The sequence below is a fragment of the Balearica regulorum genome, chromosome 2, assembly GCF_011004875.1.
Source record: "Balearica regulorum gibbericeps isolate bBalReg1 chromosome 2, bBalReg1.pri, whole genome shotgun sequence".
Taxonomy (NCBI): Eukaryota; Metazoa; Chordata; class Aves; order Gruiformes; family Gruidae; genus Balearica; species Balearica regulorum.
Window position 1 is genome coordinate 150,758,754 of NC_046185.1, and position 10,567 is coordinate 150,769,320.

Genomic DNA, 10,567 nt, shown 5'->3' on the forward strand with positions numbered 1-10,567 from the left:
GGGAGAGGGGAGGGAGTGATGCACAAGCAGTCATTTACCACCAGGTGACTGATGCCAGTCCCAAGTAATGGCAACCTCTTTAAAACTGTCCCCTAGTTTTATTGCTGCACATGACATTGTATAGTTTGGAATATCCCTGTGGTCAGTATGGATCAGTTGTTCCAGCTGTATTCCTTCCCTGCCTTTTGTCCACCCACAGCCTGTTCGCTGGGGAGGTCAGAGAGAGAAAGGGGAGAAACCCTTGATGCTGTGCAAGCACTGCGCAGCAATGGCTGAAAAATTGGTGTGTTATCAACACTGGTTTGGTCACAAACCTACAACATAGCACCATATGGGCTGCTGCTATGAAGAACATTAACTCCATCCCAGCTAGATGCAGTACAGCAGAGAATAACGTTGCTAAACAGTAATACTGCAGGGAAAGATCTATTTTAAATAATTTTTTTTTTCAATGTGTCAGTTGCAAGAAGTCCTCTTTCCTTATTGCAGTGTGATACACAGGACCTCAGAGTATTCTAGTCTCCTTGGTGCTGTTGAGTTCTCGGGAGTCATATATCCAGTTCTGTGACAAGACCGTAAGGAATGCACAAATTGTGTTTTGTGCATAGACAGGTGATACCTGCTAAATTTACGCTTCTGCTTGTCTGCACCTGACTAAATGGAGATAGTAAAATAATGGCATTTGTCTGGAAGAGAACACCTGACAAGGTCTGCAAAGTGGGGTGGTTTTTTTGTTGTTTTGGGTTTTTTTCCCTGTATAAGGTGGCTGGAAAGAAGATGGCATTCAATTATTTTTGTCACTAAGGCTTAATTTAGATGACAAATTTAAGTATGTCATTGAAATAGTGGACAGAGACTTTCAACTACTTGAACAAAATACTTTGGAAACTTGGTGCCCTGTCAGGTACTATTTTTCAAGATGGTTGGGTAGACATTTGTTAGGATCAAGGAAATCTAAACCATCCCTACCTTAGCATGGGCCTGGGTGAGACAATCTCTTGGCAGCTCGTGGCGTCCATTTCTGATTCCAGATGGGCTTTTGTAGAGAATTGAACGTACTTCGAATGTAACATTCTCTTTTGAAGTTTGGGTGCTTTGCTGTTTCAACTCATCGGGCAATCCTGTGGCTACAGCCAGTTGTTTCCAATGCATGATTCAAAATCCTAACCTTTCTGTGTAACCATTGCAGGCATCAAGATTACGTGAGGAAGCCCATAACATGGGAAGTGTCCATATGTCAGAAATTTGTACTGAATTAAAGAATTTAAGGTCTTTAGTTCGAGTATGTGAAATTCAAGCAACTTTGCGTGAGCAAAGGTAAGTGTGTGCTCTGTGTTTGTTTTCAAAATGGTAGTTTTCTAGGTGGTATTAGAATACCTATTCTGGCATTGTTCTACATGAGCTGTATTTTCTGATGACTTTGTAAGTATGCAAATACTTGCCAGGTTTGCAGGCTGTCTTCTTTGTGTACATTCTACCTGTTTCTCACACAGATACCTCGTAGTCTCCAATGAATAGAACCAGATATGCAACTTCTGTATTATTTTCACTTAGATAGAAAAGTCTCTTTCCAGATACATTAGTGCATTAGGAAAAACTGATTAACTCACATTAGTTCAGCATACTTCTAAAATATCTGTCTGTACATGATGCGTAGGTCATATAGGTACGCATCTGCGTGGTTTATACTGGTTTTAAACACTACAGTTTGTATGAGACGTTTGTTAGGTCTAAAGCCAGAGCAAGTTTGAACAGGTGTTGTGCATAGCACAAGCTAAGGATAAATTAATGTTTGTTGCGTAGGTAGGACGCATCTAAAAAGATGTTGGGATTCTTTAGTGAGATGTTAATTATAGCAAAGTAGACTCCTGCTTCTTAAGTCAGTAGCAGCGGGTGTCTTGTGTGTCACTGAAGCAGTACACAGCCACGTTGTTGAAGATTGTTGTGCCAGATTGAAAAGTTTAGTCTTATAATAAATACATGCTAAAACTTCTCACCAGTAGTCATGGTACTGAATCTACTTTCATACTCAGTTTCCTTTTTGAATGACGTTATCCCATCTATTAAATCACACTACAGCTTGAATACAGTGATTCTCATGTACTATTTTAAGCTACTTTAATAGCATTGTATGCTGTTTAAATAGCTAGCTTTATCCTAGAAGCTCTTGCTTTTTGGCATTTAGTAAAACAATCCTGTAGTGAGAAGTAGGCTACAATGTATTTCTAAATCTTTCCTAATAAAGAATCAAAAGTATCCATTCTTTCTGAAATTTTATTTCATAACTTCATTACATAAATTACAATTTCTGTAGTATATTTAATGAACTGCTTGGTTTCTTACAGGTTTCATTTCTGTCTCTGGGTGCACATTTGATCTAAAACAACATGTCAAACATCATTGTTCAGCTAACTAAATAGCACCTTGTTTCTTGTACACTGTGTATCCTTAAGCTATCAATGAATAAGGATTATTATAATTTTGCATATGATAACATGTATCTTTTATTTTGGCTGCAATCCAAAAGACATGGAATACATGGCATAAGTAACAAGTTGGTGGAGGGGAGGCTTTCACAAAGGATGGGATTATCAAAGCCCCAATACATTTGAATGATGATGTTATTTCTTGCACAGAAGAGAACTACTTAAATTTGTTCTAAGAGGGAACTTTACCTCTAGGCAAAATAAGGACATTGTTTTAACCATAACTGACAGCATGTGAGAAGGCACTTCTCAGTGATTGATATATTTTATATGCCCACACCTTTTAAGTATAATGTTTTTTTCAGTGTGTCTATCCTAATCATTTTTCTCCTACTTTTCAGTAGAAAATTCATTTTTACTGAACTGGTCACATATTTGAAAAGTGTTCTACAAAAGTCCGCTGAAGTGGGTGCTTTTTCTGCATTGATTGAAGTTTGGACTTTATAGAATATTTATATGAAACTTCATCTTTCCCTGAATATTTTCTTAATTCATTCACATGCTTGCATTACGGTCCAGCATCATGAAAAGTTATTTCAAAATATTCATTAAAAATTCTGGGAAACAGTTATGTAAACAAAATGTTCATTAATCACAATAATTGTTTATGTCAGTTCAGTAGAAGAAGGAAAAATGTATAAGGAAGTTGCTAGCGATATATTTTATTTCTAAGCCAGATGTAGTTGCAATCTTTTTTCCTTAGATATCTTTTAATAATCAAATATTTTGAAGATTGGAGCTTACCATAACTAGAGACTACCACTAGCCACAGAGCCAAATACTAGAAAAAAGTGTTGCACCTAGAAGAAAACTTGTTTGTTTAAAAAAATTTATGAGCACTTTGGGTTGTTGTAAAGTCTGAGAAACTGCATGACACAGGCATAATACCGTTCTTCAGAATATTCAGTTACTCAGCGTACTCTTCCAGTGTCCTGTTTTTTCTGGGAGATAAATTCAAGTGAAGAGCAGGCTTAAACATAACTGTGTATCAGTCATGATGAAATATAGCAACTTAATTTTCTTAACCAAGGTACCAAACTTGGCAAGTCTCTGTGCCTCTGCATATGGTGTTTGAACAGATTGGGAATTAATTTTAAAATATCTGAATTTTATTAATGGAGCTAAGGAGCTTGGTATCTTTCACTGAAACTGTAGAAGTACTGTGTAGATACTTATTTAATATCTCTGCATAATAGCAATGTGTATACTAATTTATTTCTTTTCTCTTGCAGGATACTATTTTTGAGGCAACAAATTAAAGAACTTGAAAAGCTAAAGAATCAGAATTCCTTCATGGTGTGAAAAGTTGTAAACAATTGCACATGGTTTTGAGTACAGGAACTATTAAACTGATGCCCAGTCTTAACACTTTTGAGCTGCATTTGAGTAGACTTTGGACCGTTGAGCTGGGCAGAAAAAAAGTTGACATGGGGAAGGGGACAGGAGGGAGTCAAATTCAGGGGAAAGATACAAGAATGATTTGTAAAACCCTTGAAATGTAGATTTCTTGTAGATGTATTCTTCACGTTGTAAATATGTTTTGTAGAGTGAAGCCATGGGAAGCCATGTGTATCAGAGCTTAGACATCCAAAACTAATCAATGCTGAGGTGGCTAAATACCTAGCCTTTTACATGTAAACCTGTCTGCAAAATTAGCTTTCTTTTTTTTTCTTTTTTTCTTTTTTTCTTTTTTTTTTTTTAGTTAATTTATCATTCGGAAATCTTGCATTTCCTAAAATTCAATGCAAGCGCCAGGCAATCTGTGTCTAAGGCTGCAACAATTTGGGTAATGTACAAAATATCATGAAACAACTGTTTCCACACTTGCACCGAATAGAGAGCAGTGCTTCTCCATTTCTGTTTTACAGAGAAATGTTTTTCATTTTCTGTGTTCCATTTCCCCGTGAAATCCTAAATCTGATTTTATCAGTTTTTTAATGCTTCTAATTTTCTCTTTTCTTAAGGCACTGTTGCTATGGCACTTTTTCTATAATCTTTTCATTCCTGTGTACAGTAGCTTAAAATTGCAGTGATTGAGCATAACCCACCTGTTTGTATAAATTATTGAAACGTATTTCCATTTGCACCCTGTAAGAATGGACTTATAGTACTGCTGGGCATGTGTGCTGAAAGTACATTACTTGCTCAAATATAAGGAAATAGCCCAATGAACATGTTAACATGGTTGTGGGAGGGGAAAGAGGAAAAAAAAAAAAAGCTAGTCAGATGTGAATTGTATCTGTTGTAATAAACATGTTAAAACAAAGAAACACTGGTTTTCATTTCCTTTGGTCCACACATTAAAATTTGGTCTATTTGGGGACTCTTTATTAGAACTGTTCTTGTTGAACATTTTTGTACTTAAATAATTCCTCAAGGGAGGTTTTGTTTAAAACTTGTAAACAGGAAAATGTGTATAAAATATTTAATGAAATATAAAATTCAACAAGAATGATTTAAGACACCTCCCCAACAGTTGTCATATGTTAACTCCTGGTTTACCTGTCTTGATATTATGACATTTCATTTCGAAGGATGTTTGTGTTGTAGCTGTTTAAGTCTGGTGCTGACTGCTGTTCTTAACCATCACAAAACGCTGAATTTGTGTAATTGGAGCAACCCACTGTTTGAAAATGGTGGCAAAGCTCAGCTTTGTATATTGTTTCCTAAAGTATATTAAAAATAAAAAAGAAACTATTGCTACTACAAAATAAACGTGACTTTTTCTTTGCTTAAAAACAACAGCAAAAATAGTGATGGCTATACTAGTTTAATACCTGCAGATGTATATATGTACACTAGTCTGTTAAGAAAGAAAGTTTGTAGGTGATGGATTAAAAAAAGAATGATAAAGGTGTTGACATGTGATGCTACATGGTTTGTTCCTACAAAATTCTGTCTTTCAGCACCAGAAACATTACTTGATTTTTATTTTGGCTTGTCGCGTTTTGAGTGGTCTCGGACTGATTTTTAAAATGGTTTTTCATCAGTGCAAGCTGAATGCTCTATCCCAACAAGACATTGCAAATGAGAAAACAGGACAGATTAACTTGTAATTATTCCTCACCTTTTAAGCCTGTGTTTCATATCATGCAAACAGTTGGTTTTCCTCAGAAAATGGGGATAGAATAATCTGGAATGAATTAATTTTAACATACACCATTTCTGCACTTTGAGACCCAAGGCCAAGTGACAGAAGGCTTCCTGAGACTCCTGTTTGCCTAATATCCTCTTTCTTGTCATGCTCCTTGTCTTGAGGTTGCCCAGGTGTAGGGAAATAGCACGTGAACTGGATGGGCGTACAGGTGATCTTTGACCGGTGGTTGTCCTTAGTTCTGGTATTTTGCTAGTCAGTGACTTGTTGAGACAAAGGTGGCTTCTGTCTTAAGAGATATGCTGGGCTTGGTTTCCACAAGCTTATTTTGTTTCCTTTTGATTCATATTTTGCCCTCTCTAGCATCCTGTATCTAACTTCACAAGTTAATTTTGTTCTGTAGAAAATTAATTTGGATTATTTTTTTAAACCTCCAGTGTGAATGAATCTTCTTAGATGTTTAGCTGCTGCCTGTTGATCTTATTATTCATTATTTTGCAGAAGAGTCTTCCAGCCTGTTTTCGAACTTGAAAACTTTCATAATGTACCTTGGGAGTAACAAGGATTAAAGTGCTACTTTAACACCTTAAAAATGCATGCCTACATATACATACATCACACAGAGATACACTCTCTCACCAGGTGATGTTCTCCCTAACTAATATGATACAGGCGGCTGCTTTGTCAGCTTTAAGGGGGGAAAAAAAATCCCTAACCACAACAGATTTTTCTATTTCCTATCAAATCTCTTATCTGCAGCTGGACAACAAAGAAAGGGACAGGTGCACGGAGACCTGTTTCTGGATTACCAGCTGATAATTTATTACCTGTTCTGAAGCTGGTGCTATCCTTGCAAATGTTGCTGACGTTGTTTAATGAAAGGGGCTTTATTGGATCATTCTACACCTGCAACTCAAGTGAATTTCCTTTGGGGCAAATCTTGTTTTATTCCTAGGCAGGTGTTCAGACAGTGTTTATTGGAGTTGTGGGATGTGATTTCTCTATTAATTACCTGATACGGGTGGTCAAGGAATAGTGATGAGAAACTGATGAAGGAACTGTTGTTGCACATGTTGCTCTTGGTTTTCCTATTACGCGTTTGCTAAGCAACTGTTCAGTATAATAGAGAAATGGTCTTCAGAATTACTTAAGAGATTGACTGAGCCTGTTCAATCGCACTGCAAGCAGTGCAATTGGGATAGTATTTTGTCACCGGGGGGGACGTGCTCAAGGAACTCCAGCAGAAGGAGGGGCCTAATATAATTGTAAAGCCACGTGAGTGATCCCAGGGACTTCCATGTTTGTTGTTTTTACAATTGCATCTTTTTTTTTTTTTTTTTACTATGAAGGCTCTCTGATATCTTTGAAGGACTGCATATTTTTTTCGCTGGCCTTGTTCCCAAGATGCTGTAGCCAGCTGCTCAACTTTGGTCCACTTTCCCTGCTTAGACTGATCTCTTGCAGTGATGTAGTGTCTTCTTTTCAGCCTTGTTTTATTAATTGTATCTCTTTTGATAGGAGCATCTTGTCTTTTGGTGGGCACCGGTGCTGTCTTTAATGCTGCAGTTTAAAACATATTCAGAAAAGGTATATAATTGAGCCTGGAGAGAATTAAAAAACACTTCTGTTCCTTTTTGGATCAGCCTTGTTGCAGGAGTATCCACAAAGATGCTTGAGAAGATACTGGGTAGTTATGCCATGTCTCTTCAGTCTGTCTCACTGTCACCTCGTTCCAGCGTTGCCTTGCCTGTGATGACACCCTGATCAGAGTCCTTTGTTGCTGTGAGTTTGGCTGCAGTGGCCAACAGGGCATGTTCTGCTGAAAGGAAGGAGGTGTGCCCTGAGCATCGCTTTGTCGCTGTGCTTTGGGGGTACTCGTGAGCCTGCTGCGTAAGGGGCAGTCGCGTACTCTAACCCTAAATTAACATTTGGCTACTGTATATATGCTTAAATTCCAAGTCCATTTGTGGAATTGGGAGCTGGATGTTTTTGTGAATATATCATTCCTATTGCTTGTCCTACATAATACTCTGTCCTCACCAAAACACAATCTCATTCACAGGCGTAAGATGATAATGAGGCGATTCTGGATGTTTTTAAAAATACTGCCTTGATTTTTGAAACTTCCCTGCAGAAAAATATTCTGAGCTAAGGTGCCATCTCATTGACATTAGCACAGCTCCTCTGCCCATAATTACTGATTAATCATGGGGGGGGGGGGGTGTGTTTTGGTTTCCTTATTTATTTGATATTATTTCATAAGAATCAGAGCTTTTGATGTAGGAGGAATTTGTTCCTTTTCCCATACTTCTTTGGCAGTATTTTTCTTTTGCAGTTAGTCAAGCAAAAGCTTTCATTTGCAACTAAGATCCATATATATGTTGACTTCTTTTGCAAATAAAATTGTTTTCAGCTGTAATACAGTTCTGGATTCCAATTACACAATGCTCTTCAGATATCTGTTTAGTTCCTCTATCTTCTCTCTGTCTGGTCTCCCACAAGAAGTATTTGGAAAGATTCGGTCTTCCATAGCTGTAGACGCCAGCTCTTCTAATCTTCCTGGATGCCTGTGTTGCTGCTGTTGCTGTACTAATGCAGCTGGAGTTGTTCCTGGAAGATGCTCCTTGCTGCGGATTTCTGTATTTGCCAACTGTGGCTTTTTGTTTGAAGCTCCTGTCTGAGGGGAAATGTCTGATGTAGATTTTCTAGCAATTAGGGCTCCAGCTAGCTGAGGATCTGGGAGTCATGAAGCACTTTTCTCTTCCCTAATAAAGACACTAACCCATCTGATCTAGGACTTTGTAGAGAATGACAGAGGTTGTGTCTCATGGGGAACTAGTAACATCCTGGCAAGTCTTGTTGCATCCTGGACAGGTCCTGCCTGGAGCTGCTGGGTGGTGTGGCAGCTGTGCTACGTGGCTCCGTATACCAGACTTTGCAAAGATGGCTTGAACAACCTTCTCTTTCCAGCAGTTACTCAATACGTGTGACAGTATTTTGTTTCCTTCTGTTAGTCACATGTGCCAGAGAGCATTTGCAAAGGGATGCCATCTACTTCTGCGTGCAGCGCCGCAGTCAGAGATGAGTCCCTTTTGCTTCAGTTTGAAATCTCAGAATTTGGGCTGAGTGAAAAGTGTGCTTTAATATAGAATGGTCGGTTACGCTCATCTTCCATTTTACTGTATGTTACAAGAAAATTCATCCTATTAATTGTGGATAATACTGTCACAGTCATCTGCACCAGTAGCTAGAATGCTGCAAGTCACTTAAATTGATTTTCTCCCTCTATTCCTCCCAAATTTCTCAAGTTGGCACATGGAGGTCTGTTAGTGTGTTGCCTTTCAGAGCTCTGAACAGGTTCCTTCTCATGCCTGGCCAGGCAGATTTGCTGTCAAGATCTTAGATGCTTCTCTGTCCAAAAAGCTGTGATTGGATCTTTTTTTTCAGTGTAATTGGGATGCTGTCGGAGTTTAACCGGTGTTCCTGTTCGTCTGCTAGATGTGTCCTCATTAGCAACAAAAAGCTTGTGTACTGGGAAGAGTTATTTGGCAGAGTGACCAAAGCCCATGGCAGATGGTGATACAGAAGGTGAATGTGTTGTCAGCAAGTCTGGACTACTTCATGGTGCCAAGGGGCCCTGATGTCCGTCAGCTCCATACAGGTTCCTTTAGATGCTGCTCTTCATCCTTGGAATAAAGGCTTTTTATGGTGGGCTGACCTGAGCTGGAAGCCAGGTGTCCCCCAAAGCTGCTCCGTCACTGCCCTCCTCAGCTGGGCAGGGGAGAGAAAATACAATGAAAGGCTCCTGGGTGGAGATAAGGACAGGGAGAGATCACTCACCAGTTACTGTCACGGGCAAAACAGACTCGACTTGGGGAAACTAATTTAATTTGTTACCAATCAAAAGTCAGAGTAGGATAGTGAGAAATAAAAGCAAATCTTAAAACACCTCCCCCCACCCCTCCCTTCTTCCCGGGCTCAACTTCACTCCCCATTTCTCTCCCTCCTCCCCCACAGCAGCACAGGGGGACAGGGAATGGGGGTTGTGGTCAGTTCATCACACCTTGTCTCTGCCACTCCTTCGTCCTCGGTGGGAGGACTCCTCACACTCTGCCCCTGCTCCAGTGTGGGGTCCCTCCCACGGGAAACAGTCCTCCACCAACTTCTCCAACGTGAGTCCTTCCCACGGGCTGCAGTTCTTCACCAACTGCTCTAGCGTGGGTCCCTTCCATGGGGTGCAGACCTTCAGGACCAGACTGCTCCAGCGTGGGTCCTCCACGGGGTCACAAGTCCTGCCAGCAAACCTGCTCCAGCCTGGGCTCCTCTCTCGACGGATCCACAGGTCCTGCCAGGAGCCTGCTCTCCAGCTCAGGCTTCCCACAGCCTCCTTCAGGTGTCTCCACCTGCTCTGGCATGGGGTCCTCCAAGGGCTGCAGGTGGAATCTCTGCTCCACCATCATCCTCCATGGGCTGCAGGGGGACAGCCTGCCTCACCATGGTCTTCTCCATGGGCTGCAGGGGAATCTCTGCTCCAGCGCCTGGAGCACCTCCTCCCCCTCCTTCTGCACTGACCTGGGTGTCTGCAGAGCTGTTCCTCTCCCATCTTCTCACTCCTCTCCACTGCTGTTGTTTCGCAGCACTTTTTCCCCCCTTCTTAACTCTGTTATCCCAGAGGCACTGCCACCGTTGCTGATGGGCTCGGCCTTGGCCAGCAGCGGGTTCGTTGGAGCCGGCTGGTATTGGCTCTGTTGGACATGGGGGAAGGTTCTAGCAGCTTCTCAGAGAAGCCACCCCTGTAGCCCCCCACTACCAAACCTTTGCCACGGAAACCCAGTACAGCAGGATTCTGAGTGTGAGAGTGTAAGGGCTGGCAGTCACTAAGGGGAGAAGGAACTTTCCTTACAGACTAACATATGTGCTGTCCGCTGAGTCCTCAACGAAAGGTTTAACCAGAGGGAGAAATAACGGAATTAGATGACAGAAGGGC

The 10,567-nt window shown here is 40.6% G+C and overlaps 1 protein-coding gene across 4 annotated transcripts in view; it reads left to right on the forward strand.

The window, feature by feature from the left end:
• Window positions 1-5,201, forward strand: part of WAC (WW domain containing adaptor with coiled-coil) — a 62,568-nt gene extending 57,367 nt beyond the window's left edge. For all 4 annotated transcript variants that reach the window (XM_075746422.1, XM_075746421.1, XM_075746420.1 and 1 more), the window contains exons 13-14: window positions 1,190-1,317; window positions 3,719-5,201. In XM_075746422.1, coding sequence (XP_075602537.1) covers window positions 1,190-1,317; window positions 3,719-3,788 — 198 coding nt within the window. In that variant the 3' untranslated portion in view covers window positions 3,789-5,201. The remainder of the gene's footprint in view (window positions 1-1,189; window positions 1,318-3,718) is intronic.
• Window positions 5,202-10,567: the final 5,366 nt, after the last annotated feature.